The sequence below is a fragment of the Oreochromis aureus genome, linkage group 7 (assembly GCF_013358895.1).
Source record: "Oreochromis aureus strain Israel breed Guangdong linkage group 7, ZZ_aureus, whole genome shotgun sequence".
NCBI lineage: Eukaryota > Metazoa > Chordata > Actinopteri > Cichliformes > Cichlidae > Oreochromis > Oreochromis aureus.
This window is the reverse complement of record NC_052948.1, coordinates 22,348,315-22,360,144: the sequence shown is the minus strand read 5'-3', so window position 1 is coordinate 22,360,144 and position 11,830 is coordinate 22,348,315. Positions and strand designations below refer to the sequence as shown.

Genomic DNA, 11,830 nt, shown 5'->3' with positions numbered 1-11,830 from the left:
CCCTTTGGTTTCACCTGCACAAGTGCTGAGGTAGGTCTCCCTGCATAATTAGTTTTCCCTGCATCAGGAGCAGCGCTGGGCTGTTTAAATCATGGACAAACAGTATCCCACAGTTGTTTATGTTTTTTAACCCATTTTGCAGAGGGATTTTTTGGAAAATGTATTTATAGCAATGTTGAACATTATTACACAGGGAAAAAAAACTCAACTACATGTAAAGTGATTACATCATGATGCCTCTGCCTTTCTAAATGCAGGGACAGTAACTGCCTGTATATATAAGCGTGTAAAACCTGCAGAGTCAGATTAACAGTATTTTGTCTCTATCTGCCATTCTGCAATTTATCCCATGTAAACAATAACGTGGCGCACAGCGTGATATGAAAAAAGGCACATACCTTTGACGTTGCGTGACAAACTATATTCCTTGTCCACACGTAAACGCAAAAAAAAGGAGTTCTCGGTGATTCGATACGCCGTTTACATGTGGCCGAAACAGCTGCACGTTCAAAAATACCCGTGTAAGTGCGGACTGAGCGTAAAAGAGTTGGTAGTTTATTTTCTTACTACCTGTAATTTATTGCAGATTATTTGTATTTGCTTAATTGTTAAATAAATGTTTGAGGTGTGATATAAACCGCAATGGAGCAAAATATGGGTGTGTGTGGTTGAAGGATGTGTTTGTGCGTGTGCGTGCGCGCGTGCACGCGCGGGGGTGGGGGGGCGCGAACATTTTTCTTGTAAAACAAGGGGGGCCCAGCAAAAAAAGTTTGGGAACCACTGAGTTAAGGTATTACCTGTTTATGCTTGGTTTAGGTCCACAGACCACACCTCTTCTTAACATGAGTAGTTTGTGCGCATCGATTTGGCGCACACTCGTGTCACGTGCCTGCTGGCGCTATGCGATTGGCCAAACCCGCGCATGCGCTGTACTCGGTATTCCGTAGCTTTTTTAGCCAGCACGCCAGAGAGTAGCGCGAAGAAGACAGGCAGTAGGGGGTATTCATTCACGGGATTCTCGAAATTTCATCTTTCCGTCCTGTTTCCTGACAAGATAACTCTCCACATTACGGCGTTGTTTGTTTCGCAGTCGTCCGACGCGGAGCAAAAGCAACCTGCGACGGGTTTTACTTTGTGGATTTTTCAGAGGTCTTATCTGTGAGCAGCAGTCACTTGAAATCACGCTGATGGCGGTCACAATTGAGGATCTCTATCGTAGCTACGGGATCCTTGCTGATGCCAAGGACAACCTCAGTCAGGTAAATAAACGTCGCCTTGTATGTTTTAAACTAAACATAGTTCTGTTACCTTGCAGCAGTGTATTGTTTTACTTTCAACGTTGCTAACTTTTCTGGTTTACATAACATTTGTTTGTGTGTGCTAAGCTAACTGTAGCTAGTTATAGTAATGACCGGGCTAATGTTAATAGCTTCGCCGTGGCGATCCATAAGCCAAACCAAGTTTCCTACTACATTCATTATTTTTAAGTTGAAGTTTTAAACTTTTCCACTCGCAAAATACTTTAGGCCACAAATGGGAAGTGGCTATAGTTTGATTCAAATTTCACCGCGATCTATCTCATTTAGGATGTTATACTATACGTGTTCATTTGTTGTGATCTACAGAAACAATGATAAATCTCAGCTAAATGAAAGCGTTATTAAAGACTTGCACATATTTAAAGAAATACGCTGGATATTTCTGGGGTGCATGTGTTTATTGTGACTGTAATAAGCCGAAAAAATTACCGAATTTGAGGTAAACTTAAAAAATAAGCAAACCCCCACTACAAATAAACTGAAAACCACAAAACTGTAATCACTTTAGGTGATTTTTTCCCCCCAAATAATCAGGTAGTACTGCTTTAATTAAAACGGATCCATCATTAGGTTGACTTTTGAAAATCAGTTTACCGATTTTTGTTGGTAGAACAACAAAGTAAGTGACATAAAAATATTACTAACTAGTACTCTCTGCTCCTTTGAGATGTATGCCATTTTTTATTTGTTACCTTTAGTTTTTCTCGAATCCCCATATCTTAGAGTTCAACTATAACTATACTTAACCTTGGGGTAGATTTATTATCGCAAGTAACGACTGTAATGTACCATCATTTTGCAGCACAAGGATGCCTACCAGGTAATCGTGGATGGTGTGAAGGGTGGCCCCAAGGAGAAGCGTCTGGCAGCACAGTTTATTCCCAAGTTCTTCAGCAGCTTTCCTGAACTTGCAGATGCAGCTATTAATGCCCAACTAGATCTCTGTGAAGATGAGGATGTTTCGGTGAGTATTAACTAACACATGTAGCCATGAACCTAAATACCGTCAACAGTAGCTGCAAATTTTGATTTGTCTGTTTCCAGATTGATATTGGACGTCTTTCAGGGATTGAATGTGTTCACAGTATTAATTTTTATTTCTCTTTCTGTGTACTTTTCATTGACCAGATCCGACGACAGGCCATCAAAGAGCTCCCGCGCTTTGCAACTGGTGACAACATCCCCAGAGTTGCAGATATTCTCACCCAGCTTCTTCAGACAGGTAACAATTTTTCACAAAAGCTACTCATACCCCAACAGTATTGTTGATCTCTGCTAATGTTTATTGACGTTTTTGTGCTTCCAGATGATACGGCAGAGTTTAACCAAGTGAATGCAGCACTTATTTCTATCTTCAAGATGGATGCCAGGGGTAAGTTTCTTTTTCCCCTGGGGCAAAACTGTGAAATGTAGCTAGGCCTGTTTTAATTATTAAAACTGACTTTTTTGTTGTTGTTGTTGTTTATTTTGTTTGTTTAGTGTGAATAAAATAATGTTAACCTATCACAGCCATGGTTCCAAAGAAGTAAAATGAATTTTGGATATTATGTCACTTGAGCAAAAGTTTTTAATAGAATGACCCTTTAAATTTTTACAACATAAACACAGAAACAAGCCTGACACAAAGTAGCAGGTCAACATCAAGAGCTGCAATGGGGATAAAGCCTTTTGTATAAAATTCTTATTCTGTACAAATCTTTGCAACCCTGCTTGATCAGTCAGTCTCACTCAAATCACATTCAATTACATCTTGAGAGCCAGCATAATGGGCTCAATTACACTAGTTTCATATATGCCATGTGACTTGGATCAGGTCGATTATCCATCTCATATAGCTTATAAGCCTGGGATATTGGAGTGCAAACATTTACCTGAGAATATATTTATATATTCACACTATATTTGTGCATGATATCATGCTGTGACACATGTGTTACCTGTTTATTCAGAGAGGACACTCCATATATATCACAATATTTTTAAATTGTTTTTTCTTTTTGTCATTCAGGAACCCTTGGGGGACTCTTCTCTCAGATCCTGCAGGGAGAGGATATAGTGAGAGAAAGGGCCATCAAGTTTCTATCAACTAAACTGAAGACCCTGCCAGAGGATGTCATGACAAAGGAGGTGGAGGAGTACGTCTTTGCCGAAACAAAGAAGGTTTGTAGATTAACGAGTGATCGTTCAGGTGTAAGTTTCTCTGTGCCTGAATGTAACACGGGTAATTTACATGAGAAGACACATGGCTGTCCGGACTAGGGGTGTGTATAGAGTAGAGATGGACCGATCCGATATTACGTATCGGTCCGATACTGACCTAAATTACTGGATCGGATATCGGCGAAAAATAACAAATGTAATCCGATCCATTAAATATCAAAAAAACATCTCACAAAACTTGCAACACAGCGTAACTCGGCTCATAACCGTAGCACGTTGCAGCAGTATGCGTCATGTGATAGAGCGGCTGTGTGTATTTGTAGCCTCGCTACCAAACCAGCATTTCATCTCCGAGGAAGTTATCGCAGAGAGAAGTAAAGCAAGTGTGTAAGTTCATCTCTGAATGTTTGTAAAGCATTCCCACGTTAAGCTTAACAACCGATATATGGAGTGACTGCCTCTCCCTCACCTTCCTGCCGCTACTTCAATCGTGAAACTGCTTAACGATCAGCTGATCGGCTTTTCTGTCGCGAGTCCGTCTCTCTTCTTTGTTTTTGGCCCACTTTGCACCAGAAAGAGGAAACCAGCGGCTGAACAAGAGCAGCACGTTTAACCTTGATAAGCTGTTGTTAGAATTTATTTAATATTACTTTCTACACCAGGATCCTTTTCTACGTAGCTCATTTAAAATGTCTAGCTTTTAATAAATAAGTATCTGAATCTTACACCCAAAGTTTTAATCTGATGTAAAATGTATAGAAGTCCATTACTATATATATTAACTCTTAAGTCTATATACCCTAGTAAGCTATAGTACTTTTTCCTTTGGGAAGGTACCATCTGTGAATTCTGCAATTCTGTTGAAGAAAGATGTTGAATCTATTTAATTATTCTTGAAAAATAATTTGTTTCTGTGCATTTTTTTTTCCCCTGCATCAAATTAAAGTTGATTACATCGATTAAGCATCATGAGGTGGAGGGTGGGGGTGGTTCCCTTTTTTTTTTTTTTTTTTTTTTTTTTTTTTTTTTTTTTGCTGGGAGTTTGCAACCCTATTAGTTAGGTTGCTTAATATTTCTGCTAAGTACTCTTTGAAATACCAGAATAGGGAGGATGGAGTAGGTTTAAGTTAGGTTTTAAGTTAGGTAAGGTTTATTAGATTGATCAGTGTTGCTGAACTATGAAATATTTTGGGTGCAGTGTATTTTTTACACACAGGTATAACAGAATAGCTTTAGTGTTGTTGTTTATTTAAACTTGAGTATGAACTTATACAAAATGCAGCAAGATATTAAAAAAAACAGTTTTATTGATTAAAAAACACACAATATCGGATTCATATCGGTATCGGCAGATATCCAAATTTATGATATCGGTATCGGTATCTGACATAAAAAAGTGGTATCGTGCCATCTCTAGTATAGAGTGCTGATTGTTTTGGGTGTGGCTGATAGTTTTGCCTTTGTTTTGTTAATTAGTGACATTGACTAGTGAACCTGTGATGTGAATCACTCAACTCTTGTTTATTCCATTTAAGTGCAGTTGTTTAGGGTATGACCTTAAAAAGCAGAGGTGAGTTTCTCTCACTTGCCTATGGGCTACTTTCATCAAAACTGAGCTATCCTTAGTGGTCCTTTGTTGGGGGAAATCTGAAATTTTTTTAATGTTGACACTAAAGCTGTCCAGGAGGTATTGGACCATACATTTAGCATTGCAAAAAAAATCTTTGTTGACCAAGTTTTGGTTGGCTGCAGGAACAAAAACTGACAAGTTGCAAAAAGTCACAAATGAACATTTTTGCATAACACATCCAAGATAAGAACACATTCTGAGCAGTTGTTTGTCTTCTTTGCAGGTGATGGAGGATGTGACAGGAGAGGAGTTTGTGCTGTTGATGCGTGTAGTGTCGGGTCTACGGGTACTGCAGACTGTAAATGGGAGGCAGCAGCTGGTGGAGCTGGTGGTGGAGCAAGCTTTCCTGGAGCAGGCCCTCAACCCAGCTGACCCCGACACTGTGGACCGCCTGCTGCAGTGCACACGCCAGGCCCTACCGCTGTTCTCTGTAAGTAAAACTTATGCACTTTAAAGCAGAGGTGTTTAAAATCAGATCATTTCGTTATAAGAAGCTTTTGTTTTATCGGTCTATTCAGTTAAAATGTACTTTTACTTTGAGTTATGTTACTTTATATAATTAGTCATTTTTTTGTTTTTGTTTTTTTTTCCTGTCTCTCTTTTGTCTCTTGTAGAAAAATGTCCATTCCACACGTTTTGTAACCTACTTCTGTGAACACGTCCTGCCAAACCTCAGCGCCCTGACAAGTCCTGTGGCTGAGTTGGACATTCAGTTGGAAGTGAGTACCTTTTTAAACTGTAAATGAGTGATCCTGAAGTGAGTTTAAAATGTAATGCTGGTTAGTGTGTCACGCTCACTCTTATGTAGTTGTATATGGTTGTTTATTGTCAGTATTAACTTGTAAGAGGAAATCAACCTGCTTAGTGTCCCTCTCTGAGATCTCTAAAGATGAGAGCACCTAATATGCAAATTGATGGCACTATGTTGAGTACAACATAAACTTCCTCAGCCACATTCAGATCACACCCTCTCAGACTTTTCTGGTGGAAAACCTGTAATTCTACCCAAAGCATTCTGCTGGTGCTTTGCCAGTAGCGGTGCACACAAAGCACACAAAGCAAGTAGACTGGCATGACAAATATGGTGACTGGTGTGAGGTCAAGATTCATAACATTTGACATTTGGTGAGTGGTTGTAGTAGTAAACAAAGGCAGCATGACAGCCACCTGTTAGGGGTGTTAGCCAAATGCATGTTGCTAATGGGTCGTTAGTCTGCACCATGTAACAGTGCTTCTCATTAGCAATGCATATTACATATTACTGAGATCTGCTAATCTCTCTCTCTCTCTGTCTCTGTGTAGGTGCTAAAGCTGCTGGCTGAGATGAGTCCGTTCTGTGGAGATATGGAAAAGCTGGAGGCCAACCTCAACATGCTGTTTACCAAGCTGCTGGTAAGACTTGTCCTGTTTTACTTGGACTGAATAAGGAATACATGGAAATGCACCAGAATCATCCAAATCCACCAGTAGTTTCCCTCAGATTCTGAAACATTGTTATTTATTTTATTTTATTTCAGTTTTTTTGCTTTATGTTAACATTTATGCAGGCTGGTCAGTCAGTTTTTGCTCTTTCCTTTTCCATGATTCCATTGTTCCTCCTGAGAACCAGCCCTTTCATTTATGTCCTCTGTAATGGACATTTGTTTTTGGTCTATTGACTCAGTTACCCTGCTAAGTAAAGATGTACTAAAGAGGGCATCCTGGGCTTTCCATTGATATTGCATGTGTTTGGGTGGCCTCTTTAAGCACTAAAGAGGAAGGAAATCACAAAAAAGTGGGAAAATTATTTTTTCTCCTTGGTTCTTAGGAGGATATGGTCTGTTTTAGGGATGTCACAGTACCAAATATTTAGTCATCAGTACCAGTACCAATAGAATTAAACCATTCTCAATAGCAAGTTAAATATATATATAAAAAGGAATGACCTTCCCATGTACTTAAAAATAAACTCCTTTTTATTAAAAAGTTGTCTGAAAACACTGACATGCTGGCAGATCATTTGTTTGAAACGTTACTGTAATATTTTGTTGACCGAAATGTTTGGATGTTTGCCAAATACCCCACTAATGTTACATTCACATTATGTTAGCATGTGTCATATTTTGCCACCACTGTCTGAATCAACACCCTGTTTGCTTTTTTCCTAAAATTCTCACTTATCTCAGACTGAGTAAAATTTATGAATTTCACCACTGTACAGATCTCAGCTGCAATAATGGATACATACATGTACATCATTAGTTGTTGTTTTAACAGATAAATGTCTCCAGTGTCTGAATAGGGATTAGTCTAACATTGTATTCATTTATTTCAAGTCACCATAAAAGTTTGAAGTTCTCAGACAAATGCTGCGCTAATCCAAATAATATTTTCATTATTTTTCATGCTTTTTTGTTTATTTAGGAGTTTATGCCGCTGCCACCAGAAGAAGTGGAGAATGGTGAGAATTCGGCAAGTGAGGAACCCAAACTACAGTTCAGCTATGTAGAGTGTCTCTTGTACAGCTTTCACCAGCTGGGCAAGAAGCTGCCAGACTTCCTTCTTGACAAAGTGGACGCTGAGCGCCTGAAAGACTTCAAGATCAGGTGAGGGATGAACTCAGTTTGTTGATAAAATCAAATGGTTTACACAAATTGTGAATTTTAGCAAGTCTGTTGTGTTTGACGTAGATCATCAGCACACTTGTGACTAAATTAATAGAGTCACTATTAATTTTAATGTACTTTCTGTTTGACAGGTTACAGTATTTTGCCAGAGGCCTGCAAGTTTACATCAGACAGCTGCGAGTAGCACTGCAAGGAAAGACGGGAGATGCTCTAAAGACTGAAGAGGTAATATCTGTCAGCTGACATGTAATTGTTTAATAAACTAGGAACTAGTTAACTAAGCAATCAATGACAGATCAGAAAAGGGGAATTTTGTTCTTTCAACAGCCCTGCTGTAAAGTATCATTGACTAAGTTGTGTTTATGTAATCAGAACAAGATCAAAGTGGTGGCCCTCAAGATCACAAACAACATCAACGTCCTCATCAAGGTAAGGCGTTCATCATAAAACACAGAGTGGCCAGAAAAGAAAAGAGCCTGTCTAATTTAATAAACCACACTAGGTTTCTTATATTTTGTGGTCAGTTAATAAACCAGATGAATAAAATGTAATTTGCTGATTGCTGTGTTCTGTCTTCTAATTGTTTGGGTTTGTTGTTTGTTTTTCATTGCAGGATCTCTTCCACAACCCTCCATCATACAAGAGCACAGTCACTCTGTCCTGGAAACCTGTACAGAAGGCAGAGGCTGTAGCGTAAGTCAGCTCCTCCTTCTTGTTAATGCTACTTCTAGTCAGAGATGTTAGAAATACTTGTAGTGTAGCAGTGAGGCTTCATGTGTGGAATCTGAATTGAAGCTTCATATACCTTTCTTCTTGTTTTTAGGCCTAAGCGCCCATCAACAGAGGAGATGGGATCAGGAGGCAGCACAAAAAAACAGATCTCTCCTCAGTCCCGGAGGGACGCGCGACAGATCTACAATCCTCCCAGTGGCAAGTACAGCGCCTCCATTGGAAACTTTAACTATGGTGAGTGTTTGGTGGCACTTTGGGGTTTTTACACTGTTGTGTCACATGTTGAAATTATTTATTTTATGTCACACAGCTAGAGGAAACAAATAGAATTTCCTTTCTGTATCTGGAATCTGCAGTATAACTTTGGATAACTGCCCATATCTTCACTTCATGGTTGATTATACTAACTTGACTTTGGGTTAATCTTGGAACCCTTAACTTGAGTGGAATTCACGTGTGGGTCATTTTCTATTCTATTCTATTCTATTTTGTGGACATCTTTGGCTAGTGAAGAATTACTAGTGTGCAACTTACCCAGACAGTCCTCCAAAACAAAACTGTGTGTAGCCCCATGATATTGATTATACACTACCACTCGGAGAAAGTATACAGTTAAAAGATACACTGCATCTGAACTTCATGTAGCCAAAGACTGCTCAGTGACAGTGCTTAGTACTGCTCTGACTACAGTGTAATGTAAGCCAGAACATTTCCACCACCAAATATCCTGCCCTTTGTCTACAGATACTGACACTACTATACAAATAAGTTCACAGTACATTGACACATAAATATCAGTTTAGGTATCAATGTTGGGCAACGACCCACAACTCTCCATCAGATCATTGCCACACTCATGTTAAGACATTTTTACAACCTGATTGAAGTCCAATATGACACTAACCTACTTGTTTTCGACATTTTTCACTCTAGAGCAGCGTGGTGGCTTCAGAGGAGGCCGAGGAAGAGGTTTCGGAGGCCGAGGCAACAGGAGCCGAGGCCGGATCTACTGAGGCGTGCGGACACACAAACGCAGAGTACATATTGCTCATAGAACTGCATCACATCAGGATTTTTTCCACACAAACACGGACTATTTTTCATCTACTTAACTTTTTTTTTTTAATGGTTTCCACCCTTTACTTTCACTTGTATGGAGGATTTTTATTTGCTTTGTTTTGGGAGGGGAATTCTGCCTTCAGAATATCAGAAAACAGACTTTTGTACTTGCCACTTCAGCATTTACTTCCTGTATTCTTCTCATGTGTGATCATAAAAAAATGTAAATGTGTTTTTTGCCCCTCGAGTTTTAAACATTATTCTGTGTATTTTTGTGGAACAAAAGACTGCCAAGTTGTAACCGATAAATATTTTTGTCAGATTGTAGTAGAAAAAGATGATGATCCTCTTGTTTTGCAACATATTAATGAATGCTTTTTGTTTCTACTGTTTTATTTAATCTTGGTTTTCTTTTTTTGAGTTTAATTTCAATTGGCTGATTGTGCTACTTTGTATGAATCAATGAAGCAGTTTCATTGGATTTTTATGATAAACTTGTATGGAAGTATGAACTATAAGTTTTTGTTGTATTTGTTGTCAGATTGCAAATTTGGTATCGCATCAGGATAACACAGAACACCTCCACCCTAAATCTTCAGATTTTTATCAGAGCAAAACTTGAATCAAAGTTTGAAACCTTTTCCAAGCTTGTCGAATTCTCCTCCTTCCATTCTTTCTGTCCCACCACCTTTTCACTCACAAACTTGTTCATCCCATTTGGCATTTCCACCCTCCTGTCTTTCCTTTTCCCTTTTTCTGTTGGCTCTCACATAAATCCGTACCAAACCAGAGTGAAGACGGGATAAATTTAGCCCACAATTTCTGGCATCTACAAATAGAATACACACGAGTACCTTCTCCCCTGTCTATATGACTGTGTGTGTGTGTGTGTGTGTGTGTGTGTCCCCAATCTGTGTGTGTGTGTGTGTGTGTGTGTGTGTGTGTGTGTGTGTGTGTGTGTGTGTGTGTGTGTGTGTGTGTGTGTGTGTGTGTGTGTGTGTGTGTGTGTGTGTGTGTCTCAGAGCTTTGAAGAAGAAAAGGGTAGAATTTGGCTCTCAGTAATAGAAAGGAATATAAATAGTTGCTGCCTTGTTTAAACACAGACTTTATTTAAACACCCAGGTGGTGGAGGATGTGCTTCTTTTAGGCACATTGAGACATGCACACATTTTCCATGCACACAGGCGTCATAATAATAAGAAGGGGCAACTTGTGCATTTTTAGCTTTACATTTTTAGTCTCAGGGTCAACTACAGTAACTTTGGTTTACAGTTCAACATAATAACTTAGCCTTTTCTGGTGCTTGATATAGCCCCAGTTCATCTGTGTGTTTGTGCTTGAAGCGAGTTGTGACTTGGCTTTTGCCCAAATACTTCACCTTATAATTTGGAACTTTGGTCACCATTGATATGACTGCCTTTCCTGCACAACTTGTGCTTGTGATAAAATTAAGGAATATTATTCTTTGAATATAATTGAAACTGGTGTTTTAGTACATGTTATTTTTCAACACACATTTAACCATTTCCCTCGAGTCAGTTGTTTGGATTCACAGTTCAGTGACTGAATTTTTGAGGATAAAGGGTTTTGTACATTCTATTTGTAATTGAAGCAACACACGAAGCAAGCCGTACTGGATGACCTCATTCCATCTCTAAAGCAAACCTAACTTTGTGCATGGCTGTCGTGATTTCTAATCTCTAGATAGATTTGACCATGTATTTATTTGTTTAATCTTGCTTCTTGTAGTTTAATAGTAACTTTAAAGCAAGTCCTAAAATGTGTTCGGGAAAAAAACCCGTTCAAAACTTGTTCTAATACAGATTCAAGACACAAACACATGCACACGGAGTAAGCTCTCAGTGGGCGCTACAGGTCCTCATGTGAAAACACGTGTGCTGTGTGTGTAGGTGGATGTTTTGAAGCAGTGGGGGCGCTCAAACTCTCAATTTTTCTGAATCGTCTGTGGCAGCTTTTTACAGTGAGAAAATCAAATCGTCCGAACGGTTAAAAACAAGAAAATGTAAGCCTACAGGTTGAGTGAGGTGCGCAACACAACATTCAGGTTGTCTCACTGCTTGAAATGCGATCCAAGTATAAGGTGAAGGAACATTTAAATTACACTGAAAGAATGATCCAGCATTCAAAAGTGATGATTATATAAATGTGGCATCTTTTAATATGTTCTTTCTGGTTGCTTTACTGCAGCACAGCTGCTGCAGGAAAAAATAAGCGTTAAATACAAACCAGACCTGTCCACAGGGTTGTCTCTTGTCTTTGCAGAGTTTCCCCCCTAGAGGGCGACCCAGGCCAGGGTTTTCCTC

At 39.2% G+C, this 11,830-nt stretch overlaps 1 protein-coding gene across 1 annotated transcript; it reads left to right on the top strand.

Moving 5' to 3' along the window:
• The first annotated feature begins 939 nt into the window (after positions 1 to 939).
• api5 (apoptosis inhibitor 5) lies at positions 940 to 10,024 on the top strand. The gene is made up of 14 exons (XM_031731806.2): positions 940 to 1,259; positions 2,122 to 2,283; positions 2,448 to 2,541; positions 2,626 to 2,691; positions 3,328 to 3,479; positions 5,333 to 5,539; positions 5,724 to 5,828; positions 6,412 to 6,501; positions 7,513 to 7,694; positions 7,847 to 7,940; positions 8,088 to 8,144; positions 8,329 to 8,408; positions 8,539 to 8,681; positions 9,381 to 10,024. Exons 1-14 carry the CDS (start codon positions 1,188 to 1,190, stop codon positions 9,458 to 9,460), a joined length of 1,584 nt encoding a protein of 527 aa, XP_031587666.1. The 5' UTR covers positions 940 to 1,187; the 3' UTR covers positions 9,461 to 10,024.
• Positions 10,025 to 11,830: the final 1,806 nt, after the last annotated feature.

Excerpts from the sequence above, each read along its gene's own strand:
- api5 (XM_031731806.2), top strand. The coding sequence starts at position 1,188 with ATGGCGGTCACAATTGAGGATCTCTATCGTAGCTACGGGATCCTTGCT. Across the intron at positions 2,284-2,447 it reads GTGAAGATGAGGATGTTTCG|ATCCGACGACAGGCCATCAA; the intron begins GTGAGTATTAAC and ends TTCATTGACCAG. Across the intron at positions 2,692-3,327 it reads CTTCAAGATGGATGCCAGGG|GAACCCTTGGGGGACTCTTC; the intron begins GTAAGTTTCTTT and ends TTTGTCATTCAG.